The sequence below is a fragment of the Anas acuta genome, chromosome 23, assembly GCF_963932015.1.
Source record: "Anas acuta chromosome 23, bAnaAcu1.1, whole genome shotgun sequence".
Taxonomy (NCBI): domain Eukaryota; kingdom Metazoa; phylum Chordata; class Aves; order Anseriformes; family Anatidae; genus Anas; species Anas acuta.
This window is the reverse complement of record NC_089001.1, coordinates 2,004,789-2,025,036: the sequence shown is the minus strand read 5'-3', so window position 1 is coordinate 2,025,036 and position 20,248 is coordinate 2,004,789. Positions and strand designations below refer to the sequence as shown.

The following is a 20,248-nucleotide window of genomic DNA, read 5'->3' as shown; positions in this document are numbered from 1 at the left end:
TTCTGGCAGCGGGTGGGCTGGCGTTACTCCTGCTCTGCCTGCCTGCCTGCTCGAGGAAGGCTTCGAAAATGAAGGCAGGAAGGAGAACGGCTCAGAAAAATTAAAAAAAATAAAAAATTAAAAAAAAAAAAGGGGGAGGAAAACAAAACCCCAAAGCGGCAGCACCGCGAAACGCGCATCCTGGGGTGGCGAGGGGGAGGGCTGGGGAGCACCGGGAGGGCCCGAGCTCGCAGCCCCGGTGGCTGCCACCCCCCGGTGCCCCCCTCCGGGCTCCGTCTGCTCCCGGTGGAGGCCGGGGCGGAGCCCTCGGAGCATCCTTCCGGAGGGGAGGGGGGGGGGGGGGGCGCAGGTGCCGCGCAACGCCCGGGGCTCGCCTCACCCCCGCCCCCGTTCTTCGCGTTCCCGTTCCCGGGAGGAGCAGCGCAGCCCCTCGCCCACCTCTCCCCCCCCTCACCCTCCTGGGGCTGCCTCCGAGGCTCGCTCCCCTCCCGGCCTCGTCGCCAGGCGGCTGCTGGAGGAGGCGATGTCGGTGGGGAGGACACCGGCGGCAAGTCGCGTGCGCGGGGAGGGACCGCGGAGGAGGGCGGAGGAGGAGGGGGGGGGGGGGGCGGCGGGCACCCAGCCCCCAGCCCCCCCCCCCACCACCCCCACCTCCCCACCACCACCCCCGGCGGGCTCCCGGCCCCTTTGTGCACTCCGCAGGCACGGCACGGAGCGGTGGCAGCGGTAGGTGTGTCCGGAGGGGGCCGCGCGGCCAGGGGGGGGTGTGCCCGGAGCGGGGCGGAGCGGGGCTGTGGCGGAGCGGGCCCCGCGCTCCGGGCCGCGCCGCGCCCTCCTCTCCCTTCCCTTCCCTTCCCTCCCTCCCGGCCCCGCTCACCTCTCCGCTGCCCGCCTCGGCCCCGCAGGCCGCGCGGAAGCGCCTCAGGTTGATGCCGATGGCGGCCGAGACCTGCAGCGCCGCGTCGAAGCCCGGTCCCACCCCGGCCGCGGGGCCCCCGGAGCCGCCGCCGCCGCCGCCGCCGCCGCCGGAGCCCGGCGCCGCTGCCCCGCCTCCCCCGCTTCCCGCCGCCCCGCCGGAGCCCGGGCCGCCGCCGCCGCGCTCCCCTCCCTCGCCGCCCGCCGCCGCCGCCGCTTCGGCGGTTCGCAGGCTGCGCACGGCCGGCACCCGCAGCCGGGAGCCCCCCAGCCCCCGGCGGCCCCAGCCGCCGCTGCCGGGCCGGGCAGGGAAGCGCCACCGACCGCTGTGCGCCATCTTTACTGTGAGGCGACGAGCCAGAGAGCGGGGCCGGGCCGCGCCCCGCGCCCTGCATAGCGCTCCGCCGGCCCGCGCGGGGCCTGCATAAGGGAGGCTGGCATTCAGCTTGCGGGGCTCCGCCGCGCCGCCGCCCCGGAACGAGCCTAAGCCGCGCCCGCCCGCCGCCGGGCCTGCAGAACGCCGGGCGATATGCAGGGTCCCGGGCGCGGCCCCCGGCGCGGCCCCCCGCCCTGCATAGCGCGGTGCCCGCCGCGGCCGCCCGCCGTGACGCGCGGCGCGGGCCGTGAGGCGACGCCGCCGCCTCCCGGGACCGCTTGTGGGGCACAAACGAGGCGTAACCAGCCCTGCCTAGCTCCGGGGGCCTCAAGGGGTGCCCCCGGCCCATCCCCGGCCCGGCCCCGCAGGTAGGTGCGAGCAGGCCCGGCCCCGAGCGCCTCCCGCCGCCGCCTCAGCACCGGGCAGCCGTTGGTGCGGGCCCCCGCGGCCTACCTGCTGCCTCAGGGGAAGGGTCGGGCCCCGGGGGGCTCCCCGGCTGCCACAGCCAGCAGACAATAGCTGCCCCGCTCAGCACAGCTGCCCTTGCTGTTTGTTTCCCGCTGGGTGCACGGCGACGGAGCTGCTGTGGGAGCAGGAGAGGGGTGGGTGCTCGTTAGGACTGCCAGGGAGGAGGAAGAAAGTGTCTATTAAAATTAAATGGGTGCTGTCTCGCCAGGGAGCGTGAAGGGGACTGGAGTGTTTCCAAGCCCTCTCATCCTTTACCAGTCACGTTTAATCAGATGTTGCAAGTGAAGCGATGTGACAGCCCCTGCAGCCCAGCACTGCTGTCAAATTGGGGCTGCGTGTGAGTGCCGGCAAGCTGGGGAGAGCAGCACAGCCTGGGGAGGAACACGAGGCACAGGCACACCAGGCTCTGAGTGGGACAGGATCATGCAGACTTGCTTTCAGGTAGGCTCCTTGACGCTGGGGCCTGAAACCTGCAGATCACAGTCACACTTTTAATCCCAAATTTGACACATCCCTCAGTAGTGGATGTGCTACAACCCCTCTAAGATGCCCAACAGGTCCCCCTCACAGCTGGGTGATGGGGATAGGAAACTAGGAACTACCAGGGATAGGTGACAGAGCTGTCATTCAGAGGCAGAAGAAATGAGCCCCTTCCTTCACATTAACCACACCTTATCTGTGTAACAGACTCCTTGAACACGTCAGACCCACCCTGTACAGCCACACTGGGGATTCACCACGTTTCCCTGCAGCAGGAGAGGCTCTCCTGTTCCCTTTCCTCAGGGCACCCCCAGGCTCTGGGTTCTTACTGGCCTGAAGTGTTGGGAAAGTCATCTCAGCTGCAGGCAGAAAAGTAAACTCGGTACTGCTTACAGGCCCAGGGAAGGCAAAGACAGTAACACAAAGCAGCAATATTGACTGGAGACCATTTTCTAAGTCAATAAAAGCAGTTAAGCCGCATTCAAATGAGATGGCCAGCCACCTTCAGAGACCTTTTGCAGATTATTTTCTGAAAACCTTGAGAGAAGAGGACTGTGTCATGATGCAGTTAAACTTCCCAAGTTGCTCTATATAGTTCTACTGAAGTTGTTTGAAACTGAGCAAGTTTGTGAACATCTGGACAGCTCACACTTTTAGGCGGCTGTGAGCTGACACGTACAGCCTGCTCACCTTTGAAGGCTTCAGCACGTTTCACCACAAACCAGAACCATGCAAAACAATGCGCTAGACCATGTGACATACACAGTGCCAAGACATCCTTCAATACCTTAAAATACTACAATTTCTTTTAGGCTCCCACTATCTGGTGGGATATATATTCAGAAACAAGTGTAAGCATTTGTGTGGTCAGTTTGAAATTGCTTCTCTCCAGACTTCCATAACGCCGTAGCTGAAGTCACACAGAAGTTACCCAAAGAACTAGGACAGAAATCACGATGAGCAGCAGTGCTGACCAAAGCCAGCTTTAACACCGTTTCATGTTTTGGGGAAGGGGCAGAGGATGGGGAGTCACATTACCAGCACGTGCTGATGTGCAGAGGGGGCTGCCCTTCAGGCAGCTACGCGTTAGAGATGCCGTTCTCCACCACTGGTGATGTTGCCAGATCAGAGACAGGCTCACGTCCCAACCACCACAAAAAGACCACAACAATTCTACATCAGCTCCTGGCTTTATTTATGTAGATGCTCTAACAGGCTCAGGGCCACAGCAGCAAACAGCGTAACTAAGGATGAGTCTTCAGACGTTGTATCCAATCAGGCCCCGTTTGCCTATGATCTCACCAATGTAAAACCACATCAGCACCTCTGTGGCCACCAAACCGTTCCTCAGTGCTTCCTGAAAGAAAAAAAAAAAAACACAACAGTTTAGAACATTTGCTCCTGCAACGGCTGCCTTTCTTGCTCCTGTAACCAAACTCCATGCATGACTAGCAAAGTGGTCACTCAATTCACAAGACAACAGTTTAAGCAAAAAACAGATGTGCAAGTTAGTGTTTGTTATGCTCACCCACACCTCAACAGGCCACATTGTTACAAGGGCTCTAAAATGGTAAATACAGCCTCAGTTGGCGTTCGTGTTTTTTAGAGCCCTTTAGGAAGATAATTTCTAAAACTGTATCTGCAGGAAACAATCTAATTTCAAGGCCAAGCAATGTGTTGGACTGATGACACGTCTCTCTCTGTCCAGCTTTGGCTGGACACAGCTGTTACCTACAGCTCCGTCACCTCACTCTCTTCACTTGAGCAGATAATGGAGGGCCCACAAGGGATGACAGAACAGCTGTGGTCGAGATGTGCAAGAGTTGAGACAAAGCTCAAGTAGTGTAACACTTCCAACTCCTGACTCAAATTCCTTGAACTTCAAGTCTTACTGACAGCAGCTCAGTTGTTTTCATGGCACGAACAAAGCACATCAAGCTAGCACGCCAGCAGTGAAGCCAGGTCTTGGAAAAACACTGCTCTGTGCGCTGAGTATCTGTGGCTCACAGACTACCACTGTCAGAGTCTGAAGAGGCAGCAGAACTATTCTATCCCTCAGCTTATCCAGAAAAAAAGATAAATTTTTGTATATAGCATTTTTTTGGAAGTCGACAGGGGAACAGTATCACAAAGACAGAGAGCTGGGAGGTTTGTGAAGAACACCCCTGTCTCTTCCTTTCCTAGCAAGTAAATACTGACCTCAGCTGTGCTACCCACTTCCTCTGTAACAGCAGCATTCTTCACCCCCCTTTCCAACTAATCTGCAGAGAAGGGCACTGAGACAAGGAACACTCCACAAGAGGCGTGCTCCACAACTACGGATTCATTGCCACATGCTGGTCGCCCAGACAAGAGCTCGGTACAGTCAGAAAGAAGATGCGCATATGCAAGACAAGGTCGTTTAAATGCATTTGAATTCACAGGGCTATGGAGAGGAATACCAGAAATTCATCAGGCACAAGTCCAGTCTTAATTGTGGGAGTGGAAAAAGCTTCCTCCTGGGCAATCGGAGCCTATGTACATAAATAAGGCTACACAAGCACTTGCCAGGGCCTTTTCATCTCCAGGCTCAGCCATTACTCGTGGCTTCAGGGATGGGCTGGTGCACCACAGGGATGGCTGATCTCACGTTGTGCTACCTGGGCAGGGGTGCAGCGACAGCCAGCACTGTCTCTGAGCACGCCATAGATTTTATCGATACACCAAATATATTTGTGAACTGCATGTGTGAGTTTTACAGAGACCATATCACAGCACTGGACATGATTCTTATATGTGTTCCCTCACAGAGGAGGCTGACAACAGAAATCCTGTCCAGATGAGATCCTTTAGCACGCTGAATTCCACAAAGGGTGCAGGAGGAGGAGAAAGGAAGCTTGTCTGATCAAGCTTTGCTGCAGGGAACAGGTAAAAGGGGGCAGAAAAGCCTCAGAAAGAAATCAGAGCACTGAGGCAATGGGATGGCTCTTAAGAAGGACTGAGGAGAAACAAAGGGAAAGAATACGTCAAGATGTGCAGCAGAGGGCCCAATTTAACAGCAAAAACTGACACAAGGAAAATAAGCTGACAAGGAGAATAAGATAAAACAGTTACAACGAATAACACAAGCCTTAGTGTGCCAGAGAGATCCCAAGCATTATCCACAACCTCATCTAAAGCAGCAGGGATTCTCCAGAGCGATGGCAAATTTACTTGTGCTGTCTGACTTCTTCCCTCTTGCCCTCAAGTCACCGCATTGATCAGATTTTAACACCCATTAAAGATCTGTTCCTGGTTTGGGGAGCACGTGATGGATAAGGATGCCCACACAGCCAAAATGCAGGATTTTGGCTCAGCTGCCAGACTGGGAAGACCCAAATGCAGTCTCAGCTCCCTGGTGGACACACGGGCACTGAGACAGCGCCTTCGTGTGCTTGTAGCGTGCTGGAAACAGAGAGCAGCATGCCTCAGACTGCAGCACCCAATGATTAATGAGATAAGCAGAACTAGAGACTGTCCAGCTAGAGCAGGAACCCCTCAAGGACAGCACGAGCCACACACGTTGCAGCTCACCTCTCCTAGCCATGAAATGCCATCTCTGCAAGCATCACCCCAAGGCAGGCGCTGTCTTTGCTGCAATTTAAGCCTAACCAGAACTGTTCGGAACAGACAGATGTGAGGCCTCACCATAATGTAATGCTCTGGGAGTTCAATACAGCTTGAAACGCTATTAACAGATATCAGAGAGAACGGATAAGAGTTTGATGCCTTACTGCTAGCAACCCTAGGCACGTAACAGCAATTAACAGCCTCAAAGGTCACATTCACAAACACCGGTGGCAGACAGACAGCGGCAGAGGCGACCACGAGGAGAAACCCCTGGCTGTGCAAGGGCACACGAAGGAGACCCCAGACCGAGAGCTGCCTGTGAGGGAACGCGCACAGCGCCGGGAGCAGCCCGGTCAGGTCTGGGCCGGGGATGGGGCTGATAAGGGCTGGGGATGGCCTGATAAGGGCCTGATAAGGGCCGGGTACCTCCGGGGGGTTACCTTGACGGTGATCTGCGCCAGGCGGCCGGTCTGGAAGCTCCTGACCAGCCCCTTCATGCTGTCGATGGCCTTGGGGATCTCTCCGGGGGTCGGCGGCGCCAGCTCCACCTTGGCGTAGTACCAGAACGTGGCCAGGCGAGGCTTGGAGTACGCCACGGCAGCTGGGGGGAGGCCGGGGCAGCACGGCCGGCGTCAGGCTCGGCTCCCGGCCCCCCCCCGGTTCTCCCCCGGTCCCCCCCAATCCCTCCCGGTCCCCTCCGTCCCCCCCCGGTCCCTCCCGGTCTCACCGCTGAGGAGCTGCGGGCCGCGGGCCGCCAGGCGCTGCCCGAGGCGCTGCGCCGCCTGCGCCATGGCTCAAAGTCACCCCCGCCGCACGGCCCCGCCCCGCTCCCGCCGCGCCTGCGCAACGGCACCGGGACCCCGCACCACGTGGGCGGGGCGGGGCGGGGCGCGGCAACTCCCCGGGACGCGGGTTCGAGACCCGGGTCCGCCTTGGCCGGCGCTGGGAGCTGGAGAAAGCCCCAGCCTCGTGGTTACCCTCCCCACATCGCTCCCTGAAGGAGCTCCCATGGCCGCTAGCCCTCCCCAGGCGGCTGTAAGGAAAGTATTGCATTTCGTCACCCCTTGTTCCTATTTATCATCAACCCTTGTTCCTCTGTATCACTTGAAAAAGAAGCCCTGGCACGCGGTCAGCCTGTACAAACACGCGGAACTGTCCTTTCCCACATCTCCAGGTGAGAGCTGCTGCAGATGCAGAGGCATCCTTTTGACATTGAGCATGATTACATAGGCTAAACAACAGGACAGAGGGTGGGGGAGCAAAGGAAAGGTCACACGGCCATTAGAAACAGCCAACACAAAGAGCAATGAATAGAGGGCCAGGGCACCAGGACAATCAGAAGAGGCTGAATCTTCCCAGGATGCAGAGGCTAGGAAGCTGTAGTGCAGTGGAAATTCTTAGTATTAAACAGTAAGTCTTGAAAGGAAAGACAGAGTAAGGGATAAAAGAGAAGGTACTAGGAGAGATTCCAGACGTGGCGCAATGCACTGGATGCGTTCTTCATTCACGTGGCAAGTTTCACAGATGCTCTGGAGCACCCACCACCACCCTTACAAAACAATTGTCCTGCCAACGACTGATTGCATGTCTGGGGATGTAGAACTTTGTTCTCAATTCAGTGTGTCCTCCAAGTCCTCCTTCTGCTTTTTCCTCTCCGCAAGCCATTGCTGGATCTTTTCTTTCAGCTCCGTGTTTGGTCTAATCTGGTCCATAGTGAGGGGGCTCCGATTAAAAGGATCTGTCTGATCACTGAAAGAGAGCAGTGAGGAGATTACTTCAACCGTCTCCTTGCTAGATATAGATATATTAGATATATTTAGTGAAAAACCCAGACAAGAGTGACATATAAATATCTGCATCCAATAACCAAACTGTCCCTCACTAAAGTCAGCATTTGCATAATCTATTCTGTACTTCCATCTCCGGGCTAAAGTCAGAAGAAACACATTAAACACTTTTAATCATGTCTGGAACCTATTTCAGAAAAGCCACGCTTGAGACCAGGTTCCAGGTGATTCTGAACACAGAATCATTAAAGCCCTGGACTTCAGAGCAAACGGGAAAACTGGGGAGTGACGGAGACTGCAGGTATGTACCCACCCCATCCCAAGCTTCCGACTTGGAAAAGCACAGGTCACTGGCACAAAGAACAGTCGGTGACAAAGGAAGCTGAACCTGACCCAAGGACGCAGTTAAGCCTACGTTTCGTACCTGAGCAGGTGCCGGGCTATGGTTGACCTATCCACGGTGACACGGGACGACGGCAGTATTACTGGGTCAGACATCAGAGTGCTCATGATAGGATCCAGGAACTCGTCACAGGCATCTGCGTACGTCTCCTCTTCTTGCTGCTGACGGTCTGCAAGAGACTGGCAAGCACACACAGCTTTTAAAACACAAGATTTCTCAGTGCTGTTCCACTTCATTTAAAAACAGGTTTGCTTGTAACTAGTAGTGAGGCATCACCATGACTGAAAAAAAGCCTTGCTAGAACATAAAAACATCACAGCTGGTCAAGGCAATGGCTATTTAACAGGGTCACTTGAAATATGCAAAAATGTAGCTCAGGTCTGAGAGCCTGAGCTCTGACACACTGATTTCCTACTGGAAGTTAACACGCTGGTAGTCAGGAAGCCCAGGCGTTGCTGTAAGCCACGCATTTTGTTTTTCACCCTGCATGCTTATACCTCTGTAGCATCCAGTTCTTGATTTGTCTAAGACATTTAGAGGTGCACACCAGAAAGGAGCCTTCTCAGCTGCCCAGCCTGGTGCCTCATATCAAGCACCGTTTCCCAGAACTGCAGCCTCACAGCAAAGATGCAGCGATAAACAGATGGAAAAGGATGCCAACTGCATTTCTTTTTCTTGGCTTTTATTCCCTCCATCTCTCACCTTGATCCTCTCAGCCAGGTTACTGAAAGCCACGATCATATTGCCAGGCTTATTGATTTTCTTCAGAACCCTTACTGTCTGGGCAAAGAGCGTTGGTGAATAGGAACGTCCATCCTTGGGTACAGTGGCACAGAAATTTTCTTCATCCCTGAACCACAAGGTAAATGAGAAGAGTTTAAGAATTCTTATTTATCAGGCTGCAAAACGCAGTCCCCCCAACAGTTTTCATGTCGAGAGACATGAAAACCAGAGAAAATCTTGACCGTGATTAAGCAGTTTTCCTAGGTCTTTTCCAGAGAGACCCAATTTACACATTTAACTGCTATTATGCTCAACTTCTATTCCTATCAAGTTGCAGCTGACTTCCCTGCATAATTTAGAAGTTATTACAAATGAGCACACTGCGCTTCTGAAAGGTCCGTTACGGACTTCTGTTAACATCGGTCTTGCTGGAAAACACTCCCACCTTGTGGCAAAGGAGGCTACAGAGCTCTGCTGCTCCAGATGTTCACCTGACTCCAGCTACAGTTCCCATCCCAGTGCAAACACTGGTGTGCATGTCACAGCAAGTCCCACTTTAGGCCAAATCAGATTTCCACTTCATTCCAAGCATCAGCGTCCAACAGAAGACAAAATCCTGTTCACACTCATAATAGTCTCAAGTCCAAGTACCCAAAGGCTGCCACTCTCCACAAGCACCTCCTGACATCCCACCTCCAGCTCTCCCTTGTCACATACCCAAGGTTCAGGTAGATCGTACAGATGTCAGAAACTAGCTGTTGCGGTTTGAAGTCAAACTCGCTGAAATCCTTGACTTTCAAAGCTCCCATTTTAGGGCCAACCAGGTGTTGAAGAAAATAGTTTAGCATGGAGATGATGCGCTCAGCAAGAAAAGGATGCACAAACAGGGACTTAATTTCTGGAACAGAAACCAATAGTTCCCTGAGCTTCACAGTAATCCAGTCCCTCTCTGACAATCCTTAAACTGAATTAGGCCCCCCTGATTCCCAGGCAAGGCTGCTCTACAGCTCCCAGCAGACAGGATTTGCTCTCCCTACCTGAGGTCAGGAAGGCCAGAGTCCCGATGGTTTCATTGGACATGATGTTATGGAAGCGAGCCAGCTGACCAAACATCTGCAGGCTTGACTCCTTCTCCCGACGAGCCTCCTGGGACAGGCTGTCCCACTCACCGCGGTCCTTCTCTATCTGCTGAACTTTAATCTTACTGAGGTACTGTAACAACACAGCAGGGAAGAACATGGGAGCAGCAGTCTGAGTACACAGCTTTATTAAGTAGAATGCTTTCCTTTCCGCCAGGCAATCACCTCAGGGCACAGAAGAGGCACGTGCTTGTTAGAGAAACAAGTAAGATGTCTCCTACAGCAGCCTCGGGAGAATAGGCAGGTAAATAGGCTACAGAAGCTAACCCAGACTGCTCCCTCCATGCCCAAGAGCAGTATCAGGGAGGTGTTAAAAAACAAAATGTCTTAACGAGTATTGATTAAAGAAGTTGAGGTTGCTCCTCACACAGTACCTTCAGTCTGCAACCTACAAGCACAGACAGAAGTTTTCTGAACCAAGGAAAGAAAAAACCGTCATCATAGATGTTCATCACAGCTTTAGGTGCTAAGCATAGAGAGCATCCACTCTCCAGACTATCTCCTCTGGTGAATCAGTATAATCCCACATACTTTCCTATGGCTAACTCCAGTTTAACACATCTAGGTAACGTTAACAGAAAGCAACAAGTCCCACTGCTGATCTGCCTTATCTCAGGTGAGACAGGCAGAAAAAAGAAGTATAGAAGTGTATTTTTCAAGACTGGAACACCAGGAGTTAATTAAGATTCCAAAACTGGAGGAAGCTGTAAATAAAAGTTCACTTGTGTTATAATGCTTTTGTATTCTCACTGCCCTGTGAAACTCAATGGCAAGACCTCAGATACTGCCTTTTCCACTCTGACAGGGGCCCATTCAGGAAGAAAAAGGTACAGAGTATTTGAAAAGGGTCACAACTGCATACCTTTACCAAAACTCAGAATGTGAGTCAATATTGTAACGAGCCATCTTCAAGTGAGTGAGAACTGGTTGCTACATGATGCCTGCAGCACATGTAGTAAACCCTACCTGTATGGCTTCATCCAACAGGAAAATGGCATCATTCATAAGCAAATTAAGGAAGCGCAAGAAGAGAGGGGGATTCATTGCCTCTAGGTTCTCTGAGGCATAATCAGCCAAAGCCTGCGAACAACAACAAAACGGTTAATGCTCTGGCACACTCCAGACTGCAGGACACAAATCCATATGCTGCATGAAGAGCTAGATACGCATGCTTACATGTATACCTCTTGCCTTACCTTTATGCTCTGTCGGTATGAATCTGTGCCCCACATGTATCTCAGGATGGGGTACATTGGACGTCGGTAATTAAATTTCTGTTCAAACTGATGTGGGTCACCTAGACACAAGCAGAAGAGCATTGCAAATTGGCTGTGGGCACGGAGAAGGATTTTAAATTCCTTTCCAATGTTTGTTTAGCACTGCGTGGGAGCAGGCTGCGTTTTCTTCAGAAAGCTAAAACTCTGACCTCCCAGTGCACGCAGCTGGGGTGCTGAATGCGTCAACAGCCAGCAAGTGGTCAGAGCACAATTTTCTCTGTTGCTTCCTCAACAAAAAAAAGTTCAGCAGTTTCCAGTGAATGTGAGCACTACCGTGACCATACTAGCACCAAGCAGCCACAGAGCATCAGAGCATGGCAAGCAAGGTCTGTGGAACAATAGCCGGGGGAGACATGCAGCTGCTGAGGCCATGGCTTTATTTTATTATTATTATTATTTTTTTTAACGTCACCTCAGTAGCTATCAGGATACTTTTATAATAGCAGGATGCAGTGCCAATGGATACTCAGTGTGCCTGGCAGCATCCCAAGCAGGAGGCCAGTGTTCCAGCAGCAGCTGATATGCCAGTGGACAGGTAAGAAGGGCAGCTTTAGCTCAAGCAAATCTCCTATTTCAAAGAGCAGGAAGTCCCAATTGCATGCACATGATATATACATTTCCTCTAACAGCATGCTTTTCTTCCTCTTGCTCTCACAGGATTATAAAACCAGCTCCTTGAGAAGTCACATCTGACACTGATTTCAAAGCTGCACAACAGATCCCACGTAGTATAAGAGGATGGGTAATTATAAGCATTACTTTGCTGAAAAATTTGTGCTCTGAGGGTTACACTTTTTAGTAATGTAGTCCTGTACAAGTGAGAAGCTTGGAAAGACCAGCGCTTTGCTGGAATGCTTTCTGTCTAAAACACTTGAGCAATTTCACACAACATAAAGATTCATCTGTTTTTACTGAAGTACTCCACAACCCAAAGTCATCCCGCTACAGACTTTACAGAAGGAAGGCACCTCTTCCCCTTTTACACCTACCAGTAAACTCGATATCCACAAAGACTTTAATAAGTGCCTCAGCAAGATGGGCAGCGTGCTGGTAAGAGCAGAATACTCGCTTGCGATGAAACACACTGGAGACGAGTGGATTTTGGACCTGATCTAAATGAGGCATCACAGCTTCCAGCACTTCTGCCAGCTTGGCTCGCAGATGAGGATTTTTCATTCTGCAAGAGAAAAAAATGCAAATTCAGCATGGCACGAGGGCCGCAGGGGGGACTTAACTGTAGTGAAAATGCTCCAGGACTGCTGCCCATCCATAGAGGAGCAGCCAGCTGTTGCGAACTATTGTAAAACTGATGCTGGCATTGAGCTGCCCAGAGCCACAGGAAGAATGCAGGCAGTCAGCACCCATAATTAAATCTCAGACAGAAAGGGGAACAGGTACGGGAAATATCAAAGCTGTTGCTTCCATCCCTCACAGAACAGAATTCTGGCAGGGCGTACTGTTGGCAAGCCACGCTTGCTTGTCAGCTGTAGCTTCTCTGAGCAAACACGACTTGTCAGCCCGGCTTTGTACTTGTTGCCCAATGACTTGTTTCCTATTTATTCTGAAAGTCCAAAGTCCCTTGCCTGCTGAGCTTGCTTTCCAGTGCATGACAGGACACTGAGCAAGGTGAAGGCATAATTCTCTACTGCACCTGTGGGGCAGAAGCTGAACAGTCTGCCCAAGGTCAGGCTGTAGATTACTGCGAAGATGAACTACAATGAACTACAGGTGCTCTGCAGAAAAGCATAAAAGGCTTACAACTGGAGCTGTACGTACCTCTCCACATCACCCATGAAAACAGTAACAAAGTGGAGGATGTGTTCCAGAGAATCGGCAGAAGTCTCCAAAATGTCATCAGCAAAGCGTCGCAGGAAAATGAAGAAGTCGCCCAAATTATCTGCGAAGAATTCTGTGAACAGAGATTGTATATCAGTTCCTCCTTGTGCAGCTCACAGCCTGCTTTTTGGCCTTTCATGTACTTAGCTTACCTCCCTGATTCTGATTAAGTTTCTAGAACAAAGTAGTAGTATTAGAACACCGCGATAACAACGAATACTCAGCTTGATGAAACTTGTTATGCACTGGATTCACTTCACCTATCAGGGTGACACCCAGCAGCTATCTGTTGATGTTACGCCCTGCTCAAGTGCAGAGCGCTACTTAAGTCACTTTAGATTCAGACCCTCATGTACAGCAGCCACAAAGCAGCAGGAGAAGCGGTTTCACCTGGTACGTAGGCCAATGCACTGTTTTCCACCCCTGGCAATGGGAATGTCAGCTCTAGAGGCTCAGTCCCTTGGTTTCCTATCGCCAGCTGCACCAGAAGAACTGCCATGGACACCTGCAGATTCAGGCAGTTCTGCAGCATCTGTGGCTCTGTCATCGCTGTCTTTGTGGAGAGATAAATGGTCATCAGGCGTTCAAACTGCTCCCTGAGGCTGTCAGCAGCAGGGCTAGAACTCTGCTGAGCTTCTCGCCATGCTACTTGCAGGCGGTGAAGGCTTTGGTTTATCTTTACCATCTGGTCATGCAACCTAGAAAAAAAAAAAAAGGTGAGGAAGACACCAGAAAAGATGCAAATAAGTTTGGTACGGACTGCCTAAGTGAAACACAAGTCACCACACACTGTGAGACATGTTTTGTGCAGCTGCCACTGCAAGACTTCAAAACGTTGCCAGCTTGACCAGGTGTGCTGCTTCCCTCTCTGAGCAGCAGGGAGGCTGCAACGCAGCAAGTGTACTCTCAATTCAAACTATTTCCTGCAGATAATCCGCTTGGGGGCCAGCAGCAGGAAGCACTTGAAGAAAGGCAAGCCACCACTTGGGAGGATAAGGTATCCTCCTGAGGAGCCAAAGAAGTCTGTTACACAGCCTGGTAAACCAACAGCTCCTGTGAAACACTTCAGCAGAGCAGATAACGAGACTACGCAGCTGCAAACCTTGTTAGATTACCAAGGTCAGGGAGTGGGTAAGCCTTGGAGATGCCTGTGAGGTGACATTTTCAGTTTCCCAGCAACGAGCCACTTGCATAACTTTTTCATCTATTTCTATATTTAGATAATAAACCAGAAGGGGACTAGGCTCGGATCAGCAGTGACCTCATAGTATCCAGGCAACAATTTGCAGAAGACTAAGAAAAACAGTGCATTCTGGTGTCCAGAAAACTGTTTCCTGGAAACAGCCAGTTACCTTGCATTTCTGTTTCAATTAAAATCCATTTAGTGGGCCAGTTCAGACACTTCACAGTGGGCAGGTACTCTGCTACTCAGATGCTCTCTAGCAGATAAGCAAATGGACACAGGCCTGTTCTCTCAGAGAAGGTCTGAGAACTGACTGAGCCATGCCAATCCAGCATGGAGCTGAGCTGTTAAGATACTATAAATAACATCGACTCCTATCAGCTTTGACTGAACACAAGCGAACAGAATTTCTTCACAGAATTAGTCAGCCCGATGCTCAATGGTCACTCGAAACATACTGTGAAAGGCATTCGGCAACTCAAGTGTCTCACTCCAAGTTTTGAGTATTTAGTAAAAATTTATGTAACCGTACACCGATACAAAACAGTGCTGGGAGCAATCATTTAGCTACAGCTTTAACATCCACATTCTTTCTGAATATCAGATACTATTCTTGCAAAGTGCAAGCCTTAGTAGCACATCTAACACCTCAGAGATCAGCTCCTTAAGAACACTCATACAGCTGCGGAACCATTACCTGTGAAATCCTAAGTGAAGGGTGTATTGTGTTAGGACCAGGTTTTCTGTCACCAGATTGTAGCTGTTTGCAAACTCTGGCTCTTGCTCAGTCACAGCAGGTATCAAACACGTCTCTTTCTCTAAACCTAGAATTAAAAACATCTCTGCATTAAGTCCTACCCAGGAGCATTGGTAAGGAAAGAGTGCTGAAGATGGCTCCCACTGATAAAATGAAATGACTGCGGGTGATGCTGGGCAGTGTTTTATTTGTATTCAGTTCTTCCTTCACTCCCCTCTAATGCTTCTTTTCTCTCTCCCTTTACTGGTGTACAGCAAGGGTGCACTGCTGGGAGAGGTAGGGAACTGCAGAAATCGCGTCTAATTCACTTATTCCCACAGGTTTTGGGCATACCTTTCATATGTACATTCTTACTCCTCCTCTCCTCTTCATTCAGCTCCTTTAGGGCACAGTAAGTAGGATTAAATGTTAGCAGCTTAGGAGATTTTGGTTTGCAGAAGGGCTGACACAGCTTCAGGAGTGCAGCTCCCAAATTCAGGAAGAAGGCATCTGAGGCATACATCTGGAAGAAGATCTCTGGCATCTGATTAGCCCAAATTTTGGTACGGCCTGCATTAGCATGGAGACAGTTTCCCAGCCAGGACAAAATCCTGTGCTTTGTTTCTGGAGACAACTGCAACAGGTTCTTGAGCATCTGGTAGATCTTCTCGTGGAATTGGGCCATAAACTGTTAGAGGGAACAGAGCATGTTTGAAGGAGTCATTGTTAGAAAGGCATCTTTTGCCTGTCCTGTCATTAATGCTGGAGCTATCACAGGTCCAGACTGCATCCTACTCTTGAAAGGCAGGATTTTCAAATAAAAATTTTTTAAGTTTTTTTTTCCAAAGTCATGACACCTGAGACAAACTCCCGCACCTGAGCATCCTTCCCTGTAGAACAAGAACTGTGTTTATGTTCTGATTTTTGATGCTTTGCTCTATCTTCTGAAATAATCTTTAAGATCCTCCAAGCGCTGCTGATCTCAGGAGGGAAGCTAATTTCAAATACAGAGTGAGTGTTGCCTGTCATTTTATCTGCTAGTGAGTCTGTGTTTCAATTACAGGACAGGAACTGAAAAACAATTCACAGTGCTTACAATATTTAAGTCAGATTATCTCCACATACCGTCTTAAGCTATGGTACTGGTATCTGTTCTAAAAGCACCCTACCATCTTCCCAAAAATCAGAAAACCACTTTGGTAACAGATGACTCACTCTTAAGCAGCAGAAACATGAGATCAATACGAAGACTGCGGTTACAACCTGAGTAAGCACGCAAAGCTATTTACGTTTTACAGATGGAGAATCTAAAATCCAAAGCAGTTCTGTGACTTGCTTAGCCACCAAGACATGCTATCAAAGAGCAAAAGAACTCAGCACCAACATCAAGGCTTTTCACTTCAACCTGCAAACCCAGAGACTAATAAAATACACTGGGAAGCAGCAGTATTACACTTCAGCCCCACCTGATGGATGTTGGATTCCTGCACCTTGATCTCTTGTGGACTGGATCGGGATGGATTCAAGAAGTAGCCGTGATTCTCTACTACACCAGGAGTCTTTAGCAAACAGGAGATATTTAAAATGACGCCTAACAAAGTCTTCTGATACATCTGTCCATTGTTAGGATCCTTGGGCTGAATATAGCCTGCAAATACCTAGGGAACAGATGAAGATGCTGACATTTTTTTATAAAATCCCACTAAAAAAACTATGGGTTTAAGCCAACCAATCAGAAACTAAGAGGACTAAGGGTACACGTGAGTTGTTACACTGCACTTTTGGTTTGAACCCAACAGGTTGGATCATCTAAATGCATCCCTGTAAGCAGAATCTGAGAGTGACCAAGTATATCATCTTGGGTACAGTTGGATAAGTCATCAGCCATTGAGCAGAATGTTACATTAGAAGTATTTCTTTGCATAACTACCATCTACCACCCTATAGTCACATGCAAACTGTGATTTCACTTCTACCTCTTGTCTTTGAGCGATGCTAGAGAAGCATTCACTGAACACTGCTAGGATTATACTATTGCAACCTGTGGGGTTTCTGCATAAGACACAGAAGTTCCTAGCTCTTCGTAAGGCTAGGACACATACCTTGGCTATATCTTTCTGCTTTGTGAAGTAGAGGAGCATATCCAGGTAGGTGTAGAGCAGGATCTGACAAAGGTCCAAGTCCTTGATCCTGCCCAGTAAAATATCGAAGACTGGAATCATGACTTCCCCAAATGTCCGCACTTCCTCATCCATTGTTAAGGCTTCTATGACCTCCTCGAGAAACTCAGTCATGTCTTCAAAATCTAGCAAGGGATACAAGACCGTTACAGACAACAGATCCTCAGTGCAGCCAGAGCTCAAGAGCATGCACACCCTGCTACCTAAGCACAGCTCTCCCTTTCACCTTCATTTTAACAACGGAGGGAGCCAAAGCTTCACTCAAGCCACAATATTCGTTCCTCAGGCTTTTCCTACGTTAAGATGTCCTTGGCTTGCTTAGAGACAAGAACTCAGTCTCTTTTACAGCCACTTCTTCAGTGGAGAGAGGAGAGCTCACTACCAACCAAATTGCAAAGTGCAAACACTCAGAGGGCTGAATGCACTTAGAGAAAAACACAGCTAGAACAAATTAAGAAGCCTTACAACACTAATGGAAACCCTACAGCACTAAGCCATCATCAAGTTTAGTCATACTTACGTGCCCCTCTCAGTGCCTCCAGCATCAGGTCCACCAGCTGCTCATACACATTCTGGTTGACATAAATCTCTGGGGTAAGGAGAACAGTGTGAGCATTTGACACAGTCAGATTTCGGCAGCGCACAGCAAAGGGCAGCAAGTTCTCTGGAACCTTGGTTATCTGCACAGAAATGACAAGATGGATCTGGGATCGTGTACCCACTTCTCACCATTAAAACATGTCTAGATAACAAAGTTATCTCCTCTCTCAGAAACTTCCACCCACCTCTTCTCTTGCCCTCTGGAAACAGGCATAGAGGTAGCGTAGAATTTGTTTCTCCCCCGCGTCCCGATCTGCAGAGAGGTTCTGTGTGCTGGCAGAGGTCATGTAAATCAGGTGGTTTCCAGGCTCCTGCAGCAGCAAGCGGGTGAACAGTGCCTAGACGCAAGCAAAAATAGGTTGAAAGTGAAACAGTCCCAGGAGAGAGAAGAAAAATCACTTAAAATAAATCCCTTATCATCTTAGGCTAAACTATTTCTGCCCAGAAGAGCTCTCTGTAACTATTAAGTAAGAGTACCAGACTGAGAATCCTCAGACTCGCTTAAGTGCTAAACTAACAATTTCTCCAACCACCTTCAAGAGCGGTGGCAGTTCTGAGGGCACTCTCACTAGCAGCTCCATGCTCTGCTTTGGCAGACAGCCTTCACTCAGGATGCACTGTGTACACTTTGTGAGGAAAGATACCTAATTGCTGTTCCCAAAGTAAAGAGAAGATCTAAAAGCCTTATTGTGCTGATTACTGGGAAGTTGTCAACTGTCAGGATAACTACACAGAACTACACAAATGTATTTTTGTTTGTTTTTAAAAACTGAATGCACATAAAAGGCTCTCATTTCCTGTCACCATTGCAGTAGGACATCCTGTCTCAAACAGAAAACACTCAAAATCCTAGTTGTGAGTGGGGAGTTCAAAGAGTTCCATCAGAAGCTATCAGCACATCACTCACAGTAGCTACACCATTTCTGTCTGGACAGCCATCAGTCTGTGTGAGAAGTGAGACATGCAGCAACCGTACCTGCTCGATGTTTTCCATGTCCAGCCAGTCCTGGTCATCCAGATCTGCAGCCATTTCTTCCAAATACACACAGCGAGCTGGAATCCCATTTCCACTTTTCATGCTGGGATCACCTGAGGAAAACACAATCTATTGTCCCAAAGCTGACAGAAAACATAGCTGTAAGCAGTGAAACCTACAGTGAAACCTGCCACCAGCTACTGCAGGGAAGCCCTGCCGCTCTCCCACCATTCCCACCCAGTTTTGTGTAGACCTGACAAGCTTCTGCGAGGGTTCTCACACCTCTGCTCAAAGCATGGTGCACTCGGGAACTCATCAAGACAGCCCCTCTGCGAGTACACAAGTCATGCTGCACGCTATTAGAATTCACGCTCTTACACCAATATCATAAGTAAAAAACAGTTTGGGGCTACTACGAGAGCCTAAGCTCCCACGGAGTTTCCTTGTTCACGTCCTTGCCCTGAGGGGCTGCACTTTGCATAAAAAGCAGAAGCTTCTCAGCATGCTGCTGCCAGCAGGGCCACTTTGGGCCAACTCAGAAATGCCGGGTGCTGCCTCTGCTGGCCCCATGCAGCTGAAGACGCTTTCAAGCGCTGGCTCTCAAAAGTGTTTTTAGGAGACAGAGGCAGAAACAGTCTCTCAGCAGCTGTGTAACATTGCCTCCTCTGATCCTTACAAGTCAAAAGCAAACACAGGAACCCTGCTCAAGGCTTTGGGCACACGAGATAACCAGCTGCACGCTTCCAGGCCAGATGCTCTCCACCCAGCGTTTCTCCCAGGCTGCTCCCCAGCAGCACAGGCACAGCGCAGAGCTCCTCAGGGCCCCGCAGGTGCCTTCACCAAGCAAACCACGGCAGCGACACCAGCCACGTAGAGCCAAGCCACCCGCCACGAGCACTCACTGTTATCGAGGGTGATGAGGAAGATCCTCTGGATCATGTGGTTGATGTTGAGCTGCTCGCACAGCTCCCGCTGCGAGCGGAACGAGCGGCTGATCTCCGCCACCGAGTAGTCGCAGTCATCCAGGCTCTCAGAGACGCTGTTGTCAGAGTCATCCTGGCTGGCCGAGGTCTCCTCACCTGCGGGACCGAGCACGGCAGCTGCCCACCGGGCTGCACCCCCCACACCCCCCCCAAGAGCTCCAGAACCGCCACCGAGCGCCAGAACAGCCCCGTCCACACCGGCGGCCGCTGTGGCCCCGTCAAGGCCCCGCAGCCCCCCAACAGGCCCTGCCCGGGCCCCCCCCCCGTCCCCAATCCCAATCCCGGTCCCGGTCCCGACCTGCCAGCGGCCTCGGCTGCTGCTTCTGTCCGGCTGCGAACTGCCTGGCGTCGGCCAGCGAGCTGAAGAGCGCGGCGAAGGGGTTGGCGGAGATGCTGTTGTTGTTCTCCCGGTCCGTCATGGCCGGGCCGAGCCGGGCCGAGCCGGGCCCGGGGCCGCCGCCGCTGCCGCCTCAGCGCCCGCCGCGCCTCAGCGCCTGACGGCATCAGGGGGCGCGGGGGAGGGGGCTGGGGGGGGGGGGGGCTGCAGCGCCCCCAGGCGGGCGGGAGGGCAACTGCAGGCACTGTATGTGTGGTGGGG

General features: G+C 51.2%; 3 protein-coding genes and 2 long non-coding RNA genes across 8 annotated transcripts in view; 2 read left to right on the top strand and 3 right to left on the bottom strand.

Moving 5' to 3' along the window:
- The window catches only part of KMT2A (lysine methyltransferase 2A), a 44,521-nt gene extending 43,248 nt beyond the window's left edge, over positions 1-1,273 (bottom strand). For all 4 annotated transcript variants that reach the window (XM_068659346.1, XM_068659348.1, XM_068659347.1 and 1 more), the window contains exon 1: positions 878-1,273. In XM_068659346.1, coding sequence (XP_068515447.1) covers positions 878-1,252 — 375 coding nt within the window. In that variant the 5' untranslated portion in view covers positions 1,253-1,273. The remainder of the gene's footprint in view (positions 1-877) is intronic.
- On the top strand, positions 1,262-3,621 carry LOC137843775 (uncharacterized). The gene is made up of 2 exons (XR_011089668.1): positions 1,262-1,659; positions 2,447-3,621. It is a non-coding gene; the product is annotated as an uncharacterized lncRNA (long non-coding RNA).
- On the bottom strand, positions 3,411-6,714 carry ATP5MG (ATP synthase membrane subunit g). Its single transcript, XM_068659405.1, has 3 exons — positions 6,555-6,714; positions 6,268-6,428; positions 3,411-3,596 (listed from the first exon to the last, which is right to left on the bottom strand). Exons 1-3 carry the CDS (start codon positions 6,616-6,618, stop codon positions 3,498-3,500), a joined length of 324 nt encoding a protein of 107 aa, XP_068515506.1. The 5' UTR covers positions 6,619-6,714; the 3' UTR covers positions 3,411-3,497.
- Positions 5,232-15,758, top strand: LOC137843774 (uncharacterized). The gene is made up of 2 exons (XR_011089667.1): positions 5,232-6,145; positions 11,814-15,758. It is a non-coding gene; the product is annotated as an uncharacterized lncRNA (long non-coding RNA).
- UBE4A (ubiquitination factor E4A) lies at positions 7,211-20,082 on the bottom strand. The gene is made up of 19 exons (XM_068659373.1): positions 19,949-20,082; positions 19,570-19,746; positions 18,668-18,780; positions 17,877-18,029; positions 17,612-17,771; positions 17,014-17,216; positions 16,378-16,569; positions 15,266-15,599; positions 14,873-14,999; positions 13,383-13,690; positions 12,933-13,065; positions 12,146-12,333; positions 11,076-11,176; positions 10,846-10,959; positions 9,778-9,952; positions 9,458-9,638; positions 8,720-8,867; positions 8,039-8,196; positions 7,211-7,576 (listed from the first exon to the last, which is right to left on the bottom strand). The coding sequence occupies exons 1-19, from the start codon at positions 20,067-20,069 to the stop codon at positions 7,438-7,440; spliced, it is 3,225 nt and encodes a 1,074-aa protein (XP_068515474.1). The 5' UTR covers positions 20,070-20,082; the 3' UTR covers positions 7,211-7,437.
- Positions 20,083-20,248: the final 166 nt, after the last annotated feature.

What these genes read in the sequence shown, in the direction of transcription:
- ATP5MG (XM_068659405.1), bottom strand. Translation starts at nt 6,618, where the DNA reads ATGGCGCAGGCGGCGCAGCGCCTCGGGCAGCGCCTGGCGGCCCGCGGC. An exon ending in CGGCCCGCAGCTCCTCAGCG is followed by an intron (nt 6,429 to 6,554) that starts GTGAGACCGGGA and finishes GCCTCCCCCCAG; the next exon opens with CTGCCGTGGCGTACTCCAAG. An exon ending in TGGCGCAGATCACCGTCAAG is followed by an intron (nt 3,597 to 6,267) that starts GTAACCCCCCGG and finishes TTTTTCTTTCAG; the next exon opens with GAAGCACTGAGGAACGGTTT.
- UBE4A (XM_068659373.1), bottom strand. Translation starts at nt 20,069, where the DNA reads ATGACGGACCGGGAGAACAACAACAGCATCTCCGCCAACCCCTTCGCC. An exon ending in AGGAATCCAACATCCATCAG is followed by an intron (nt 15,600 to 16,377) that starts GTGGGGCTGAAG and finishes TCCCTCTAACAG; the next exon opens with TTTATGGCCCAATTCCACGA. An exon ending in TGTGGATATCGAGTTTACTG is followed by an intron (nt 11,177 to 12,145) that starts GTAGGTGTAAAA and finishes GCTTGTGTCTAG; the next exon opens with GTGACCCACATCAGTTTGAA.